This window comes from Podarcis tiliguerta (genome assembly GCF_965153285.1).
Source record: "Podarcis tiliguerta genome assembly, chromosome: 13".
Taxonomy (NCBI): domain Eukaryota; kingdom Metazoa; phylum Chordata; class Lepidosauria; order Squamata; family Lacertidae; genus Podarcis; species Podarcis tiliguerta.
Genome location: NC_139546.1, coordinates 4036076 through 4057080, shown reverse-complemented (window position 1 = coordinate 4057080; position 21005 = coordinate 4036076). Strand labels below are relative to the sequence as shown.

Genomic DNA, 21005 nt, shown 5'->3' with positions numbered 1-21005 from the left:
CTACACATAAGTCAACATTGGCATACTTCAACTTCTCTTGAAAATATTTTCAGATGGTGAAACACCAGACACTTTGTTAACAAAATATTTTAAATTGTTTCTAAATCTGCAAGATTCCTCATCATGCACATCAATGAACATTTGATTTAAATTATACAGTGCGCCAAAATGCAGCTCATTCCAACATTCAAGACAGTAAAGTTCTGTTTGTTCTGAAACAAAATCGTTGGCTTATTTTTTAATTGCTTATGGAGAACTATAGTCTGCCTCTGTATGTGCTATCACCAGCTCTTGCTAACAGATTGCAGGTGGAATGGGGAGTTGCACAGTTTACTGGATTTAGAAAATCTTGTTGGCACCCTTGCCTATGCTTGTCAAATGTTGAGGACATCAACCACCTACCACCTCCATGAATATACAATCTCTGGACCTTAATAAAGGCCCAAGCAGAAGATGCCAAGGAAAAAAAGAAGAGAAGAAAACAAAGAAGAGAGATGACAACAATATAGAAAGAAAAAGAGAAAAGAAGGAGAAAGAGAAGCAGGAATACGAAGAGAGAGAAAAGAAGAAAAAGAAACAATAAAGAAATATAAAAGGACATCTGATTTTCCAGCTGCTAGTTACATAAAAAGGGGGAAAATATTTCTAACATCCATGGTAATATCCATCTTCTCCACTTTCTGTTAAACAATATTTATTTTACGTAAACGTGTCTCAAATTCATTCCCACTCAAGTCCAAGAGGGATTCCCAAATTGTCGCTGTTGTTGTTATTATTATTATTGGTAAATGTCAACCATGCTTTTTGTTTAATATCAACTCCATTAATTCCCACCACAATTCCTCCATATTGAGTACTAGAAAATTCTTTTGTCCATTTCCATGTTAAAATCTCTCCACTGTGATCACATATTGGAATAATATGCCACAATTCTTTTCTTGTTATATATCCCTTAGTTTATGCCCAGTTCCATATATTCAAATTCCATTTCCTTTCGTGCTTCCATTCCCTGTACTGTTTAACATAGTATTCCGATCTCCTCCTCTAGGACTATCCACTTACGGTACGTTTCTTCCATTCTTTTTCCATACATATTAGTAGCATCATTCTATGAATTTGCTCCAAATTGTATGCAGAATACTTTCTCTCTGCTAGAACTGAAGAAAGGCCAGGACGGAAGCTTTTCCATAGCCTTTTTTCTCTCTCAACATCACTGATGTGATTAATGCCAGATCCAGATGACCATTCATGGTTTTATCTTCCCCTTCTCCTCCAAGCCTCTGTATGAAAGGCATTTCCATTTCACCATCTGCTTTCTCCAATTTTGCTATTTCATCGTCCAGTCCTGTCACGTTTTCATCAATTTTGTCTGAAGCCTCTAAGTAATCTCCAGTTCCATTTTCTATTTCATCTCTCTCTGATTCATTTTCTTTCCCCCTTTCATCAAACATTAATCCAATCATTTTTAGTTGTTCAGCCATCAACTATTGAACAATACCAACAGTCACTGGAAGATCCAAAGGTACATTTGCCACATTGGATGCAGACAAAGAAATATCTCTAAGCTGGATTTTTCCTTCCCCAAAAATGTGTAAGAAAGAGAGAGTGCAGACCTTATACTCACAACGGGTTCTTACGTAGTGTTTGGGTGAGATGTTGGTTCCTTAGCTCACCACCTTGTTTTAGCCCCTGATTAAGCCCCCAGGCACAGACAGCAGAAAACGGCTTTGATCAGAGCATTTGAGGTCTTTATTTCAGAGTGCTTTGATAATCAGATGTTCAGTCTGATTACCATCAATCACATAATTGTCTTGGACTTTCCCAATAAATTTCACCTTATGCTTCTCCCCCAACTATCCCATCGCCTGCCATTTCTCCTTACTCTGGTCATGTTAACTTTGTTGGACTACAACTCCCATCATCCCTAGCTACCAGGACCAGTGGTCAAAGATTATAGGGGTTGTAGTCTAACAACATCTGGGGACCCAGGTTTAAGAAAGGCTGAACTAACTCTATGGCTGTTGATTCATTACTATCTGTCAAGAACTGTCTAACTCTACAAAGCCTTTGGTCTAGGGTACCCAGGGCCAGCCCAAGACAATTTGTCACCTGAGGCAAGCCTCAAAATGGTGCCCTGCTGTCAGGGAAGAAGGTGTGAGTGAACATCTGCATCAGAAATGAAGAAGGAATAAAGCTCTACTTTGGGAACAAGGGTGGGAGGAGACCAGTTGTGGCTCCTATTTGCCAAGTGGTGGCACTGGATGGGAGCAGCCGAGGAGGCGGCAGATCCAACCTCCGAGGAACACGCTGCAGCCATTGTGGCTTCTGCTGCCTGAGGAGGTTGCCTCCCCTTTCCTCATGAGTGGGCCGGCCCTGAGGACGGCTGCTAGGATGTGTGCATGTGTACACACCGCTGCTTGTTTTGTTTGCAATGCGGTTTTTAAATTTGGTTTTTAAGCAACTGTATTAGTTAATTGTGAGGTTTTTAAAATTTGAATTATGCTTATCTTATTTTCCGATATAATTTTGTAACAGGTTGTAAGGCACTTTTGTCTAAAAGTTCTCAAAAAGCAACTTAGAAATGTGAATATTAATATAAAAACCAAACAAACCTGTGTGTGTACTGTGCTTCTTCAAACACACACACACACACACACACACACTCCATACTGCAGGTTGTGGCTCACATTATCAAGTGTTCTCACTTACAAACTTTAATAAGAGGACACAAACATATATAGCACTTCCAAGTATTCAAAGCACTTCACATTCATTTTACAGCAGTGCGATCTTTACAGGAACCTTTTAGTACAGGGCATGATGATCCCTCTGTCCACACTGCACAGCTTTTATAAAACATCTGCCCAGTTTCAGTTTTGCACGTTGTTATTCAGCAGCCACAGATTATCAAATCTCAGCATAATAATATGAAATATGCATGACCTGCAGCATGCAGCCCCTTTGCTCTTCCTTTCGTGCAAGCGGCAAAGCAACCCAGGAAACCTCAGTAACCATAACTTCCTGTTATGTCTGAACCAGAAACTGTGGTTAATGTCTTCTAAGCAAGCTAAGACTGAGAGGCAAACTTTAAACCATGGTTTCATACTTTGGGCTTGTTTGAAAGCTATTCATCGTTGTTCCCCAATTCCGATGCAGCAGGAAGTTAACTGCAGCTCCCAGCCTTGTTTGCAGCATGTGAGAGCCTGTAGTCACGCATATCGTGGCTTATTACCTACTTAGAATCATAGAATCATAGAATCATAGAGTTGGAGGAGACCACAAGGGCCATCGAGTCCAACCCCCTGCCAAGCAGGAAACACCATCAGAGCACTCCTGACATATGGTTGTCAAGCCTCTGCTTAAAGACCTCCAAAGAAGGAGACTCCACCACACTCCTTGGCAGCAAATTCCACTGTCAAACAGCTCTTACTGTCAGGAAGTTCTTCCTAATGTTTAGGTGGAATCTTCTTTCTTGTAGTTTGGATCCATTGCTCCGTGTCCGCTTCTCTGGAGCAGCAGAAAACAACCTTTCTCCCTCCTCTATGTGACGTCCTTTTATATATTTGAACATGGCTATCATATCACCCCTTAACTTCCTCTTCTCCAGTCTAGACATGCCCAGCTCCCTTAGCCGTTCCTCATAAGGCATCGTTTCCAGGCCTTTGGCCATTTTGGTTGCCCTCCTCTGGACACGTTCCAGTTTGTCAGTGTCCTTCTTGAACTGTGGTGCCCAGAACTGGACACAGTACTCCAGGTGAGGTCTGACCAGAGCAGAATACAGTGGCACTATTACTTCCCTTGATCTAGATGCTATACTCCTATTGATGGAGCCCAGAATTGCATTGGCTTTTTTAGCTGCCGCGTCACACTGTTGTCTCATGTCAAGTTTGTGGTCAACCAAGACTCCTAGATCCTTTTCACATGTACTGCTCTACTTATTTAACCAAGATTTAATTGTTCAGATGCAGCTAGCCTTGCACAATGCAATGCTATGCACATCTAATCAGAAGTATGAATTCAGTGGTATTAAACACACTCTATACAAATAATTCCTCCATGACACTGGAAGCTACAGCCCAGGATAGCTGGTAGGATGATGGACAGGGCAGAGGGCAAGGCAGCGAACATCTGGCTGAGCGAAGGGTAGGCAAAGCCAAAGGTCACAAGAAGCAAAGCCTGTAAGGCCTGGGCATCCCATTTCTGGGGGTGTCACAGCAAATGCTCCAAACAAGTAAACTAGCATACATCATCATCATCATCATCATCATACATTTTTATTTATATCCCACCCTTCCCGGTTCAAAAATCGGGCTCAGGGTGGCTAACAACAAATTTAAAACACTTTAAAACACTTAATTATAAAAGCAGCATTAAATACGGTATAAAAACATGAATAACAATAAAAATCAAAAATCAATTAGAAAATCCCCAGGGCTAGCTGGCTGAATTGGTCCTTCTTGGGCCAGCGAGGAGGCCAGGGGAGAATTAGCTGTGGGGTCTCAGAGCGGGTGATCGTCATAAAAGGGGAGAGGGAAGGAAGAGAAGGGAAATAAAAGATCAGGCTGAAGTCAAATTAAAGGCTAGGCGGAATAGCTCTGTCTTACAGGCCCTGCGGAAAGAGGTTAAATACTGATGGGCCCTGGTCTCCTGGGACAGAGCATTCCACCAGGTCGGAGCCATCACTGAGAAGGCCCTGGCGGAGGATAGTCTGACTTCCTTAGGGCCCAGGACTTCTAAACTATGGTTATTCATGGACCTTAAGGTCCTCTGCGGGGCAGACCAGGAGAGGCGATTCTGTAGATACAAGGGCCCTAAGCCACTAGCATCATGGAGCAGGTCCACTCTTCCTGGTAGAGGTCTGGGTAGGCATGGTCTCTGAGAACTTGTGCAATGTTCCCTCAGACACCAAGAAAAGATGATTACGACTTGAAGCCTTACCTTGAAAGAAGCTTTTGACTCTAAGGTAGCTGACGCTGAGACGCAAGACAGAGAGTTTGTCCAGTTTAGCTATTATGTCCGGTGGGAAAGGCAAGAGACTGGCCAGGTGATCTAACTCAGCATTCAAGCGATCTCTGTGTCTCTTTGAAGGGTTAGACTTCCCATTCCCATGCACGGGCCTCCTGTTCGGGGAGAAAATGCGCTATGAAAAATCCACTGTCTTAAGCTCACTGACAGTTGCCAGTATCCGCTCTCTAATACCAAAACAGAAGAAAATGGTGGCATCCTTGAAAAATGATTCTTATATAATGTGTAAATTAGGGGGTCATACACAAACGGCTTGGAGTGCCAGTTCTCTCAACCCAAACATTTCCACAGAAATTTTTTGAAAGATGCTTAGCTGGCAAAAATTCTCCCGGCTACCTTAATGTGTACCATCATCTCCCACTTCTTGCGTCACCAAATCCTTTCACAAACCTCTCCACTGCTCCCAGTCCCCAGTTTCTGTAGCTTCCAACGGAGTTATTCCATATCAAGTGATCCATTTCTTTACCTTGTGTATTCGAATTTTCTTAATATTTTGTACGCTTGTTGAATGATCAAAACTAAGTTTAAATCTAAAATTTTAATTTTTTATCTCATCCTGTTTTTGAGTTATGAGGGTTTGAAATTTCCAAAAAAAGGGAGAGACAATTTTGGCCTTGCCAAATTACACAACAACCTTAAAAACTCAGCCCAGAATTTCAAAACTAAATATACCGATCTCTTCAGAACTTCATGGGCTTTAATATGATAGGTCACATGATGTGCTTACTTTAAACTTTAAAGTTGCAAAATTTAGAATTTTAAAAAGTGCTTTTAAAAAATGATTTAAAATTTCCAAAATTTGTATTGATTATTTAATATTTCTAAGGACTACCCTCAAAATTTCATCTTGAGATCTCAATAGGATCACATTCAAAAAAATATTTTGAATATACATGTCTGCTTTATTGGGTTCTGTTTAGGATAAATGGGTCTTCTTGGAGTAAAATATAACAGAATAAACAAGACATCAAACTACAGTATCAGTTACTTCAGGCATTTCTTTAGAAAGTTATTTAATAATAATAATAATAATAATAATAATAGTTTATTATTTATGCCCCACCCATCTGGCTGGGTTTCCCCAGCCACTCTGGGCGGCTCCCAACAAAATATTAAAACAGAATAAAACATCAAACATTAAAAACATCCCTATCTGAAAAGCTAGTCAGGCTTTTCTTTTTAAAATGTGCCCCAAAGCAGAGTGATAGCTTGCTGTTGCATGATAGAATTAACACTTTGCAATAATTCTTGGTTAGTGCTTCATTTCATGAAGTCTGAAGATAGCCCAGTAACTTGTATTGAGTGTTGCTGTATGAGGGAACCGGATCTTCTCCTCAACAGCGCTGAGGTAAATGATGTAAAACATAATAACTTTATGAGTTTAGACAACCACTATTCTATTCTTAACTACACTCTGACACCTAAAAGAATCTTACAATAAAGTACCCCTTGGGTTAATAAAAGATAGGTATTTGCAAAATTCAGACCCAAGCTGCAAAAGCTTTGTTAGTTGCTGAAGCATAGACTGAATTCTTTAAAAATTGAGTTAGCCTCAAAATCCTTATACATTTTAAAGATAATGATAGAGAAATACTTGTGTTGAAGGAACAAGAAGAAAAGTATGGAGAATACCTAGACTACGTTCTTAAAGGTAAAGGTAAAGGTACCCCTGCCCGTACGGGCCAGTCTTGCCAGACTCTAGGGTTGTGCGCTCATCTCACTCAAGAGGCCGGGAGCCAGCGCTGTCCGCAGACACTTCCGGGTCACGTGGCCAGCGTGATGAAACACGGAAACGCCGTTTACCTTCCTGCTAGTAAGCAGCCCCTATTTATCTACTTGCACCCGAGAGTGCTTTCGAACTGCTAGGTTGGCAGGCGCTGGGACCGAACAACGGGAGCGCACCCCGCCGCGGGGATTCGAACCACCAACCATGCGATTGGCAAGTCCTAGGCGCTGAGGTTTTACTCACAGCGCCACCCGCGTCCCAGACTACGTTCTTACACCAATTTAAAGTCTGGCGTGTGCCTTTAATACACAGGACACTAAGAGAAATTGTTCCCTCTATTGCCTTAAAGCAGACTGAAGCTGTTCTCTTCGTGGGGCATTTCCTCTGCTTCTTCTTCACATCAGCACAACTTCAATTAATTACTGTTTGATGGAGCAGGGAATGTCTTTCCCCGGCCTACGCAATGGTGTTCACACTGTAGCTAGAAACAAATTAGGAACTGCTTGAGGACTCCAATTGGTGTGAAGTTGGTTGGAGAAACAAAGTAACAAAGTACAGAATACCTATACATTTTGAGGAAGCCATATGAACACAAACTGACAACTCAGCATTGGAAACACAGTGTTGTTGTTGTTGTTTAGTTGTGTCCGCCTTTTCGTGACCCCCTGGACCAGAGCACGCCAGGCACTTCTGTCTTCCACTGCCTCCCGCAGTTCAGTCAAACTCATCGAGAACACTATCCATCTTGTCCTCTGTCGTCCCCTTCTCCTTGCGCTCTCCATCTTTCCCAGCATCAGGGTCTTTTCCAGTGAGTCGTCTCTTCTCATGAGGTGGCCAAAATATTGGAGTGTCAGCTTCTGGATCTGTCCTTCCAGTGAGCATTCAGGGGTGATTTCCTTCAGAATGGAGAGGTTTGATCTTCTTGCAGTCCATGGGACTCTCAAGAGTCTCCTCCAGCACCAGAATTCAAAACACAGTGAGTTCAAAGCAAATGGGAGTGGGTTTCCCCAGCCACTCTGGGTGGCTTCCAACAAAGTATTAAAATACAGTAGTCTGTTAAACATTAAAAGCTTCCCTAAAGAAGGCTGCCTTCAGATGTCTTCTAAAAGTCTGGAAGTTTTCTCTCTCTTTGACATCTGGTGGGAGGGCGTTCCACAGGGCAGGTGCCACTACCGAGAAGGCCCTCTGCCTGGTTCCCTGTAACTTGGCTTCTCTCAGCAAGGGCCAGAATGCCCTCGGAGCTGGACTTTAGTGTCCGGGCAAAACGATGGGGGTGGAGACGCTCCTTCAGGTATACTGGACCGAGGCCGTTTAGGGCTTTAAAGGTCAGCACCAACACTTTGAATTGTGCTCGGAAACATACTGGGAGCCAATGTCTTTCAAGACCGGTGTTATGTGTTCTCGGCGGCCGCCCCCAGTCACCAGTCTAGCTGCCGCATTCTGGATTAGTTGCAGTCACCTTCAAAGGTAGCCCCACGTAGAGTGCATTGCAGTAGTCCAAGTGGGAGATACTGTATATTTTGCTCTATAAGACTCACTTTTTCCCTCCTAAAAAGTAAGGGGAAATGTGTGTGCGTCTTATGGATCGAATGCAGGCTGCACGCTATCCCAGAAGCCAGAACAGCAAGAGGGATCGCTGCTTTCACTGGGCAGCAATCCCTCTTGCTGTTCTGGCTTCTGAGATTCAGAATATTTTTTTTCTTGTTTTCCTCCTCCAAAAACTAGGTGCATCTTATAGTCTGGTGCATCTTATAGAGCGAAAAATACGGTAACTAGAGCATGCACCACTCTGGCGAGACAGTCCACAGGCAGATAGGGTCTCAGCCTGCGTACCAGATGGAGCTGGTACATAGCTGCTGGACACAGAATTGACCTGCGCCTCCATGGACAGCTGTGAGTCCAGAATGACTCCCAGGCTGCGCACCTGGTCCTTCAGGGGCACAGTTACCCCATTCAGGACCAGGGAGTCCTCCACACCTGCCCGCCTCCTGTCCCCCAAAAACAATAAAGGTAAGTCTTATGTCAAAGGCTTATTTGTGAGAAGAATAAAATAGAATAAATTGACTGGATGGGATAAATACTTAACTGTTTCTGGATGGGTTTCCGTCTTTTCCTCCCAGCATACAGGCATTCTCCTGGAGGAATCATTGTCCTAGGATGGAAGATGAAAACATATCCTTTTACATTCAGTTAAAGCAATGCTCTTCCTAAGATATGCAATTATAAAGAAAATTGCTCATTAAGTTGCTAACTGGTGTTAGCTGATTTCCTAATCAATACTGCATATAACATATATATATATATATATATATATATATATATATATATATATATATAATTGATCCTGTATAGAATGGATTTTTTTATAAAGCATAAAGTTTTGCACACGGTATCACCCAAACTCTGAGAAAATTCTATTAAAGGTCTAACAGCCTATATTTCCGTGCGTTACTTTCAAAGTTCCTCTCTTCTCCTAGCATAGAAAGAGACCACACGTTTGGTAAGTTAAAAATGGTTTTAAAAAGGAGACACCCAGAGAGCAGGAAGCTGTTGGGAGGAAAATTGGGTCAGACTGGGTCAATCACATTTCAAAACGTGTTTTTGTTTTTGGGGGTGCTATTGGGTTGTTGTTTTCATTTTTATTAGGTATACAGTGGTACCTCGGGATGCGAACGGGATCCGTTCCAGAGCCCCGTTCGCATCCTGAATAGAACGTAAGATGCGACTGCGCATCTACACAGGGCGCGTTTCGCCGCTTCTGCACATGCACATGATGTCATTTTGACCGTCTGTGCATGCGCACAGTTACTTCCTGGTCGCTACGGGGCACAACCCGAAAATACTTATTCTGAAGCATATTTATCCCGAGGTATGACTGTACAGGGGACGCGGGTGGCGCTGTGGGTTAAAGCCTCAGCGCCTAGGGCTTGCCGATCGAAAGGTCGGCGGTTCGAATCCCCGTGGCGGGGTGCGCTCCCGTTGTTCGGTCCCAGCGCCTGCCAACCTAGCAGTTCGAAAGCACTCCCGGGTGCAAGTAGATAAATAGGGACCACTTACTAGCGGGAAGGTAAACAGCGTTCCGTGTGCGGCTCTGGCTCGCCAGAGCAGCAATGTCACGCTGGCCACGTGACCCGGAAGTGTCTCCGGACAGCGCTGGCCCCCGGCCTCTTGAGTGAGATGGGCGCACAACCCTAGAGTCTGTCAAGACTGGCCCGTACGGGCAGGGGTACCTTTACTTTTACTTTATGACTGTACAGTCATACCTTCAGGTACAGAAGCTTCAGGTTGCGTTTTTTCGGGTTACGGACGCGCCAAAACCCGAAAGTACCGGAAAGTACCTCCTCCTCCTATGGATGTACAACCATCGTCTGCTGCCTCCAAGATAAGCTGCACCCCTCCCCAGAATGTGGAAGAAGCTCTCTTTGTTTTGAGACTGGGACTTCAGAGCCACTGAGGTACAGCATCACTGGACAGATGATGCTGCAGGGGCTTCCTGGTTTGGCCAGCGGCGGAACATATGCCCATGCTGCCCAGGGCGGGTGCGCAGGACACAGAGGGTGCCCTCCCAGGTGCGGCATAGCCGCTCGGGTGCATGGAGCTCCCAAGCCTCCCCCAGTGGTGTGTCGAGATCCCCAAGCCACCCCCTAAATAAGTCACAATTCACACAGAATTTTCGTTTAAGGTTTTTGGCATAATTTTGGCCACAACTTTATTAAAATACATAATGTGAGTGTTTGCTTAGGCATTGGTTGCGACTATCTGACCCCGCACGGGGACAGAACTGACTTCTGGATTCCAGCGAAAGCCAGTAAGGGGAAACAATATTGGGGAGAGAATGGGGCTGGGCACCATACCGTCACCCCTCCCCACATGCTCCCAGGGGCTTGTGCGGCCCAAGCCCCTTGCTGGGGATACGGACAGATGTATGGCAAACCCCTGGATTCCTTTAATGGAATTCCCTTGCTGCAGCAGCAGCACTGGAGGGGCAGGCACAGCCAACCACATCCCCTCCACCAACCAAATTTTAACCAATGCCTAACCGTAACCTTACAAGTTGTGATGATTTGCTACGCAGTAGGCAAAAAGCAAATGGCACCAGCCAATCTGCCAAATGGACAAAATTCCTGCCAGGCCCCTGCCCCCAAAGCAGATGACCCCATGACAAGCATAGCAAGGTCAAGCACAACAGCCCTAAATTAGGGAGGGTGGGCGGGCGATCCGATGCACACAGCAAAAGAGACTGAAAAAAGCTGCGTGCCAGGAATATATAACCTTCGGGCCAACCCGCTAAATGGTAACATCAAAATCTCCCCACAACCCAAATTGGCCCAGTCACAGTCATGGCCATACAAATGGCCCCGCCCAGTAACCAAGAGGGGGTGTCCTGTTAGACCCCACCACAACATGTGCTCCCCATGAAGGAGAACACGCTCTGTCAAAACGAAGGGGGAAGGGGTCAATGCCGCCGGCAAAGCGGCGCATCTCCCCCTTCCCCCAACGGCTTAGGGTAGGCTTGGGAGTCACCCCCTTCAGTGAAGACACCCGGGGAGGTCCGCCCCCACTGCCCCCCTTCCTCCGCCCGGGGGTTCAGCAACAGCCAAGCTGTGAGGGGATGCTGTTGGGTTGCTACCTGACCATTGTAATTAAGGACTTCTGGGCTGATACCAGTGGAAATAGGATTTATTCCACTAAATCCAGAACATCCAAAGATATTAAAACAGCGCCGGTTGGTGTGTTTTTTTGAGACTGTGTATGTAAAATCCTAGTGGAAATTACAGAGGCTGAAAGCATGGGATGGATATAGCGAGTCGAGGTCAATCCTGGGCTTAACTTGTTTTTTAATTTATATCAGACTTCTATGGTCCATTATGTCTTCCCAGTTTATTTCTTTATGCCAAATCAAACTCCTTAAATGTCTGTTCAACACTTGACCTTCAGCTTCTGTTATTCTCTCTGAGAAGTACCAGTCATAGAAATGTAGAGTTGGAAGGGAGCACAAGGGTCATCTAGTCCAGCCCCCGCAATGCAGGAATCTTTTGCCCAACATGGGACTTGAACCCGTGAGATTAAGAGTCTCATGTGACTTGATAATAACACATCATGCTAGGCACCCCCACTTCACATTCTTTTAACATAAAACCAGAAACAAGCCCTGCTGAATTTAGTGGGAATCATTTCCTGGTAAGTATGGGTAGCCTTGCAGGACAAGGAGGAAATCCAGAAACTCTGGAAACTATAAAAATGAAGCTGTTCCAAGGGGTGGGGTTGGGAGCAGAGGCCCCCTACCTACTGTTTTTAAAAAGCAACACTAAAAGCATTCTAAATCAAATAAAAGCAAGAAATAGGAGCATATAGAGATACAAGTCCTATTTAGGCACCCTGTTTTTACGTGCAGTGAAAATCCTGTGAAGGAGGATTCTCACTCCAGCCCATCATCTTCTTTGACACCCCCCCCCCCATGAGCTGGAGGGCAAATTTCTTAACCAATCAGCCTCTTGGAACTCCAGGATCTCAAAATCTAATATACCGTAATCAAGGTTCGTAATCTTGTAAGGAAACTCCAAGCAGCTGTTTTAGGTGGCGTGGGTGAAATAAGATAATTTAACACCAGAAATAATCCATGTTCAATACCAGATGAGCCTACCCCGGGGAGACAACTGAGGGTGGGGGCAGCACTGAGGCAGCACCTCGGAGGAAGATCTTAATAGTCAAGAAATTTAGTGCGAGAAAATAGGTTCCAGCCATGCGGGAAATTTTCCAGTGCTTCATTTTTCCATAGGAAACTGTTCATTTCATTAGGAATGATGAATGGATGCAAATCACAAATAAATATTAAGCAAGTTTTGAAGTGTTTAGCTTTGTTGGCTAAAAACAAGTAAAATAAACATGCTAAATTAGATCACTGTCCAAGACACCAGAAAAATTTCTGATGCTAACTGAAAATTTCCCAGGGCAAATTACCTTAGCTTGTCATCCTTGACAGTGACAAGGCGTGAATTGCCATGAAGTATTTCAGGAGCTGCACACTGGGTCATCAAGCTATCCACTACGGCCCCAAGAAATTATAGATTCAGGAAATGTGAAAGCCTCTTTAAGCATAATGGTTGTGAAAACAGCCTAACTATGCCACACCATCAAGAAGTGTTGGGTGAGGAGGAATGACATGGCATCACAATTTAAAATTATATTGTTTTTGTATTTTAGCATTTTTTATATTGTGCACACTCGATCAAGCACAAAACTTAAGTTATATTTTAAACACATTATATTTTTGTAAGCATATATTTTTTGAGCAGCCATTCCAATACAGTATTTCATTTTTGAGTGTGTGTGTTTTTGTTTGTCCAGAAACATGCTAGAAAGCAGGTGCGGCACTTCGGATAAGAAATGCACTCACACATCCAAATCCATATAAATATGGAACAGTGTGCGCAAAAATGTAACTCAAAAATTAATCCCTATTCTCATTTTTAAGTGCAAGTATTTCCTCTTTTCTCTGGAAGATTTATGCAACTGCAATCCTGGTGCCGAAAGCCACCGAATAAACATAATCACACAATGACATCACTTGTAAGAACAGTAAAAGGACAGTAAAATGAAGAAGCCCAGCAAAAATGCCGTATCAGTAACTTGTCTGAAAAACAGTTTGCCTGAACTTCCTCTCTGAAGGCGCAGCCCCAGAGGAATGTGGGAGATGCTCTTTCCAGGGGAAGAAGGTCCCAGGTCAGCAAGATGGACCAAAGTTCTAATCCACTATAAGCTTTCTGTATTTCCTGTCTAAAAGCAGACCTGCCTTTGCATCACACACAAACAGAATGCCTGAACTGCCATTCCTTTTTGGGTGGGATTCAATAACATACTGACAACTTTAAAAGGTAAAGGGACCCCTGACCGTTAGGTCCAGTCGCAGATGACTCTGGGGTTGCGCGCTCATCTCACTCTATAGGCCGAGGGAGCCGGCGTTTGTCCACAGACAGCTTCCGGGTCATGTGGCCAGCATGACTAAGCCACTTCTAGCGAACCAGAGCAGCGCATGGAAATGTAGTTTACCTTCCCGCCAGAGCGGTACCTATTTATCTACTTGCACTCTGACGTGCTTTTGAACTGCTAGGTTGGCAGGAGCTGGGACCAAACAATGGGAGCTCACCCCGTCGCCAGGATTTGAAACCACCGACCTTCTGATTGGCAAGCCCTAGGCTCTGTGTTTTAGACCACAGCACCACCCGTGTCCTGAGAACTTTAGGATCCACAAATAAGGTTGATGCGCAACAGACCTACTTTCCCCAAAGATCAGGTATTTTGTGATAAGGACACCATCAGGGCAGTGTGGGGTAACACGCAGTAGAAGCACCATTGTCTAACCTCCCCAGAAACAGACCAGAACTATCAATAAGAAGGTCATATAGTAAAAAAGTGACTGTCTACATCACACCACAGAATTTTTACAATGCTGAGGGGTTCCAGGCACAAAGTCAATGTAATTAGGACTCCTGAAGATTAGAAGTTTGGAAACCACAGAAAAAGATGATGGACTACTTTCACCGACAATATTAATTTGGTGACTTTATTTTAACCATATTTCAATTGGAATTTTCTGTAGGATGAGTGTGAATGGCACTGCTGCAAACTTAGTTGTGTCCATCTCATTAGAAGAAATGTTTAAGGCAATTTTCAAAAGGCCTACACTATTTACTCAAGAAAAATCTTACACAGTTTCAAAGTTATCTTAAAATTAGCCCACTGAAGTATATAAGTTCACTTAGCTAGCAGTTTAAAAGGTTCATCAGTCATCTAAGAGCCTGACTCACAGTTAAGTGTACTTGGATTTAATTTAATTCTGTCTGCTAATCAAAGCACTCATATGGAATTATAACTAAAATTATTTTAAATTAATTTATTAGTAAAGTATTTAAGGAATCTGTTCCAGACCCGTGGAAGTCAGCAAACTTGAGGAACTCCTCTGTGTGGTTCTAAATGAAGGCTAAATTCTCATAGGATGGAGAGCATTTGTGGGCTGTAGCCCTGGGGTCCAGGAAGTAGGTAGACTGTTCTGGAGTGGGTAACCCCCCACCCAAAGGGACACAATCTGGGGTGCTCTAGATTCCAAGCTGCCACTGAAAGCTCCTGGGGCCTCCATGGTAGAATTGCCTATATCCACTATGGGCGTTTCATGCTTTGATAACCAGGACCAGCCCAAGACATTTTGATACCTGAGGCAAACCACCAAATGCCTCCCCACCAGGAAAGAAGGGAATCTACATCAGGAACGGGTTGTGTGTGTGTGTGTGTGTGTGTGTGTGTGTTAATTTTCTACACTGGGAACAGGGGTGGGAGGAGACCAGCACCGCCTCTATTGGCCAAGAGCTGACACTGGATGGGGACAGTGTAAACCATGGGTAGGCAAACTAAGACCCGGGGGCTGGATCCGGCCCAATCGCCTTCTCATTCCGCCCCACGGACGGTCCAGGAATCAGCATGTTTTCCCATGAGTAGAATGTGTCCTTTTATTTAAAATGCATCTCTGAGTTATTGGTGGGGCATAGGTATTCGTTCATTTTTTCCTTCAAAACATAGTCCGGCTCCCCACAAGGTCAGAGGGACAGTGGACCGGCCCCCGGCTGAAAACGTTTGCTGACCCCGATGTAAACAAACAAATAAACAAGCAAAACTTAACTGGATTATGTAAATATAACTGCATCTCTGTGCTCAGGCAGAGCCATGGCTATGGCCGCGTGGGGAGGGGGGGGTTGTATCCAGGCTTTTTGCCCTGCGAGAAGCTTCCAGAGGGGGCCATTGAGGCTCCCAGCCTGTGTGCATGGGGGGTGCTAAACTGGGTCTGTGACCCAGGTGGTTTCGCCCCTGGCTCAGATACTGTGGAATTTACTTCTGAGTAAATATGGAGAACATTTACCTGGCTAGCGTTCTGAGTTCCACATAAATAGTTTAGTCTTATTTTGAAGCAGAAGAAACTTAGAATCAGAATGCAACCCTCTTTATTTGCACTAACAACCTTTTACTAGTGTACACCCCCCTCTTGAAAGTCACCTACTCCGGCTATTGCACCATTTTTTAAATAAAGTTGTGCAAATAGCAGGGAGCACCCTATAAAGACATTTTCTCTTCTCTCAATCTTTTCGGGCCATGACCCCGAATAATAATCTGCAAGGGTTTTTACATACTCACTAGAGTAGAGCGAAAGAGAGAGCACACAATGAGGAGAGTAAAAGATGCAGTAAAAAAGGCAATCATAGCTGCCAACTATTAATTTATAAAATGAGAGATGTTTTGCAGTTTAGAAGCCTTATTCCAAAGCTCAGATGTGTCAGTGGGGAAAGAAAGGCACTTTGTATATTCTCAGAGTCTCTCTTACACTACGTGTTCCCAAACTAGCATTAAAAGCAGGTTCCAAATAAGTATAAACTTCACCAATATAAATATGTTTCGAAACAAATATTACAACTGTGTCTCGCACTATCCATGTTTACCCAGAAACGAGCCGATTTAAAATAAGACCGGGAAATAAGTCCTATTTTATAATTTGAAATTCCAGTTAACAAATATTTTTAGTTTGTTGGGGGAGACAAGGGGTTTTGAAGGGTGAACTCTACTGCAACTCATATCCTGCTTAGTAGCAGATCGGGTTGCCGGATAAGAGACGCAGGACGGATCCTGCACCTCGGAGAACGGCGCAGAAAGGAGTCCTCCGCCACTTCTACCCGTCTGCCATCACTACAGCAGAATTATGGTGGGCAAAGTTGCTGCACCATCCACTCTATACCCTACTAAAGGTTCACCAGTCCTACTAAGATCGGAGGAACTTACTCCCAGGTAGTAAGTGCGCAGAAATAACTCTTGGGAAAAGTTGTCCATTCAGCAACAGGGAGACAGGCGCTCTTCTCAGCAAACAGCAATGGGTGGAGGGCGAAGCGCCCATTGAGCCCAATCCTGCCCGCTGAGCTGCGAAAGCCCGCGTTTGCTTTCTTTCGTCCAGAGACACCTGTCCAAGAAAGCAGGCTTCCCAAAAACAAAAACCGCTCCTGGTTAGCAAATCTGCGGGGGGGTTGCAAAGCTGTTGTAAAGCCAGCAACTGAAGGGAGAGCCGGCCTCTTGCACCCTTGGGAATATTGCGCAGGGAATTCCTCGTCCCCTTTGCAAAACCCCGAGCCCTCCGAGCTGCTTCGAGACTCACCGCACTTGGCCGCCCCGGCGATGCCCGTCTCGCCTCCGCGCGCTCCCCGGGACTGGGAAGCCCAGGCTGGAGCCGGAGCTTTCGCCGCCGCTTCTTCCCCTGCTGGAGCCGCGCCTGGCGGGGCCGGCGCGCAAGAGCGTGCGGGCGAGCGGAGCCTCCCTGCGATCAGAGCGGCTGCTTCGCACGCGATGTTGTCGTCCCTCCCGCTGCTGCGACGCGCAGGCGGCATCGGAGGGCGCGCAAGAGCCGGACTGCGCCGCCCGGGGCGCTGGGAAGCGCTAGGCGCGCGCCGAGGCCGTTGCTTGCTGCCCAGGCAGAGCTCCGGCCGCGGGACTGGTCCGACCAGGAGGCGAGAGCAAGACCCGCAGCGGCTTCCCGGGATTTCAGGCGGGGAACATTCCCGGGCCCTTTTCCCTGGAGGAGGTGAAGCGGGATCTTTCTGCCTGCAAGCGAAACTGCCCGCCCTAAGCCAGAGCAACGGGCACTCTTTATTCCGCCATACACACAGCCATGGAAAGGGCTCTAATCATGCAGGCACTTATTTTGGAATCGATTTTATTCATTCGAAATATTTTATCACTAACTTGATGGATTGATTGATTGTGCAGGTCTATGGTAGCATGAATAGCATCTAGATCAAGGGAAGTAATAGTGCCACTGTATTCTGCTCTGGTCAGACCTCACCTGGAGTACTGTGTCCAGTTCTGGGCACCACAGTTCAAGAAGGACACTGACAAACTGGAACGTGTCCAGAGGAGGGCAACCAAAATGGTCAAAGGCTTGGAAACGATGCCTTATGAGGAACGGCTAAGGGAGCTGGGCATGTTTAGCCTGGAGAAGAGGAGGTTAAGGGGTGATAAGATAGCCATGTTCAAATATATAAAAGGATGTCACCTAGAGGAGGGAGAAAGGTTGTTTTCTGCTGCTCCAGAGAAGCGGACACGGAGCAATGGATCCAAACTACAAGAAAGAAGATTCCACCTAAACATTAGGAAGAACTTCCTGACAGTAAGAGCTGTTCGACAGTGGAATTTGCTGCCAAGGAGTGTGGTGGAGTCTCCTTCTTTGGAGGTCTTTAAGCAGAGGCTTGACAACCATATGTCAGGAGTGCTCTGATGGTGTTTCCTACTTGGCAGGGGGTTGGACTCGATGGCCCTTGTGGTCTCTTCCAACTCTATGATTCTATGATTCTATGTTAGCATCAACGCTAAGGACCACTTTCTTGCTGCAGGGTTGCTTGAGCATAACACAGCAGAGGGAATAATTTATATAACAGAAGATGAATCGCCCCACTCCTAAACCTCACCTTCTGTGACCACATCCCCTTTTCTCCCTGGTCTCCTGGAGGTCTCCACCTCCATCGTTCTGCCCGGACACTGAGGTCCAGCGCCGAGGGCCTTCTGGCAGTTCCCTTGCTGCGAGAAGCCAAGTTACAGGGAACCAGGCAGAGGGCCTTCTTGGTAGTGGCGCCCGCCCTGTGGAACGCCCTCCCACCAGATGTCAAAGAGAAGAACAACTACCAGACTTTTAGAAGACATCTGAAGGCAGCCCTCTTTAGGGAAGCTTTTAATGTCTAACAGACTACTGTATTTTAATACTTTGTTGGAAGCCACCCAGAGTGGCTGGGGAAACCTGGCCAGATTGGCAGGGTATAAATAATATATTATTATTATTATTTCTCTCAATCTGGCTCTGATATTGGAAGTGTGGTTGGGCTGGTGAGGCAACCGCTTCAGGTACAGAGCACTGGGGCAGCGAGGCAGGGAAGGGTTCAGCTCAGCTCTCCATGTACCCTTTAGAAATCCAGGCCTGGCATTAGCAACTTGGCAACCTTGGGAAACTGTGAGGGCCCCAGGGCCCTTAACGGTATTATTTATTAAATTAGGTTGGACGGCGCCTTGTCTACCTCCTTCTGACAACTCCTGCAGCCAAGCTGGTGCCAAAGTCCAGGGCAGCCCAGGACCTCCATACACACTGCCCACACTTGTGTCCCAGGAAGGTCGCTTCAGTGCTGCTAAGGCAGCAAAAACAATGCAGGAAGTAGCAGTCTGCAGCCACAGCTGGTGCTGTGATTCGCCTGCTATTTGACTTCACCCCCAAAGGTGCACTCCATTGTCTCTGTAGACAGATGGATGCCACCAACAACCTTATTTTATCTTTCCTAAGGCAATACAAGGGACGCGGGTGGCGATGTGGGTAAAACTCTCAGCGCCTAGGGCTTGCCGATCAAAAGGTCGGTTGTTTGAATCCCCGCAGCGGGGTGCGCTCCCGTTGCTCGGTCCCAGCGCCTGCCAACCTAGCAGTTCGAAAGCACATCAAAGTGCAAGTAGATAAATAGGGACCGCTTACTAGCGGGAAGGTAAACGGCGTTTCCGTGTGCTGCTCTGGTGCTGGTTCGCCAGAGCAGCTTCATCACGCTGGCCGCATGACCCAGAAGTGTCTGCGGACAGCGCTGGCTCCCGGCCTCTAGAGTGAGATGAGCGCACAACCCTAGAGTCTGTCAAGACTGGCCCGTACGTGCAGGGGTACCTTTACCTTTACCTTTAAGGCAATACAAAGCAACTTGCAACCAACCAACTTAGATACACTAAGAACAAAGCAGGTGGAAATACTTTAACAACATCCTGCCCACTTCTAAAAGGCCACAGATAGTTAAAGCCAGTGCTTTCCCCCCCTAAAAAAAATGTTTGGGGGTACTCTCATTTTCCTACTCATATTGAAATACTGTTCCTCAATGAGGCCAAACATAGATTAAAAAAATGTTTAGGGGTCTGCGTCCCCCCCCCCGAAAAAGAAAGCACTGGTTAAAGCACAAAGACCTGGTTATAGAGGAGCTTTTGCCAGGCCCCAAAAGAAATATAATGAGAGCAGGCCTCCCTAGGGAGAGTATTCCATAAGCAGGGAGCTACCGCAGAAAAGGCCCTGTTCTCATGTTGCCATCTTCTGGACCTCCCGTGGAAGGGGCACACCACTCAGTTAAAGAATGAAAGGATTTGGGGCAGTGAAGGACAGAGCTGAAAGTTGATTAACAGTTGCAGTGCTCATCAGTGAACTTCCCTGCTCCAAGAGAGCTCCATCAGAGAGAGCTAAACAAGCCTGATAAAGTCCTCTTTCTGCCCACCTGCTTCCGGATGGCAGGGGCAGGTCTCCAACCATGACTGAAAAAGGAAGGGGGGGGGGGAGAAAAAAATTCCCAGTGAGGAACCTTAAGTGACAGCAGGAAATGAAGTGGCCCGTGAGTTTGTGCATGCTGAGGGAAGCAAGCTCTGGGGGAAACGCCAGCAGAGAACTGAAACCTCACTCAGGAGCCATGTTGAGATCAGTTGTACGAAGTTGTTCAGCGTAGAATCATAGAAGTTGGAAGGGACCGAGTCCAGCCCCATGATATGCTGGAACCTCAAGCTAAATCATCCATGACAGATGGCCATCCAACCTCTGCTTCTAAACCTTCTTGTATGTTCTTTTCAACCTACGCATGAAGCCCCTCGTCTCTCAATTCCATCTCTGCCAGTTGTCCCTGGATTTATATCTGATCATAAATCCATTCATTTCTTCTGGCATCACAGCAGGATCCTTTGTAAGGATGTCCACTACAACCCACCATCCAAAGCTGTCCCTTTTGCCTTTACCTTCTCTTCTTCCAGCAGAAGAGGGTCCATATATTTATCCACAGGTCCTGTGCGTTCTTTAGTGTGATGTATGTCTGATCAGGGACGCGGGTGGCGCTGTGGGTTAAACCACAGAGCCTAGGACTTGCTGATCAGAAGGTTGGAAGTTCGAATCCCCACGATGGGGTGAACTCCCGTTGCTCGGTTCCTGCTCCTGCCAACCTCACAGTTTGAAAGCACGTCAAGGTGCAAGTAGATAAATAGGTAGCGCTCCGGCGGGAAGGTAAACGGCATTTCCGTCCGCTGCTCTGGTTCACCAGAAGTGGCTTAGTCATGCTGGCCACATGACCCGGAAGCTGTACGCCGGCTCCCTTGGCCAGTAAAGCGAGATGAGCGCCGCAACCCCAGAGTCGGCCACGACTGGACCTAACGGTCAGGGGTACCTTTACCCTTATGT

The 21005-nt window shown here is 45.9% G+C and overlaps 1 protein-coding gene across 1 annotated transcript in view; it reads right to left on the bottom strand.

Moving 5' to 3' along the window:
- Positions 1-17148, bottom strand: part of AHRR (aryl hydrocarbon receptor repressor) — a 46013-nt gene extending 28865 nt beyond the window's left edge. The window contains exons 1-3 of the mRNA XM_083407704.1: positions 16941-17148; positions 8838-8903; positions 4939-5120 (exon numbers count right to left, since the gene is read on the bottom strand). Coding sequence (XP_083263830.1) covers positions 4939-5120; positions 8838-8899 — 244 coding nt within the window. The 5' untranslated portion in view covers positions 8900-8903; positions 16941-17148. The remainder of the gene's footprint in view (positions 1-4938; positions 5121-8837; positions 8904-16940) is intronic.
- Positions 17149-21005: the final 3857 nt, after the last annotated feature.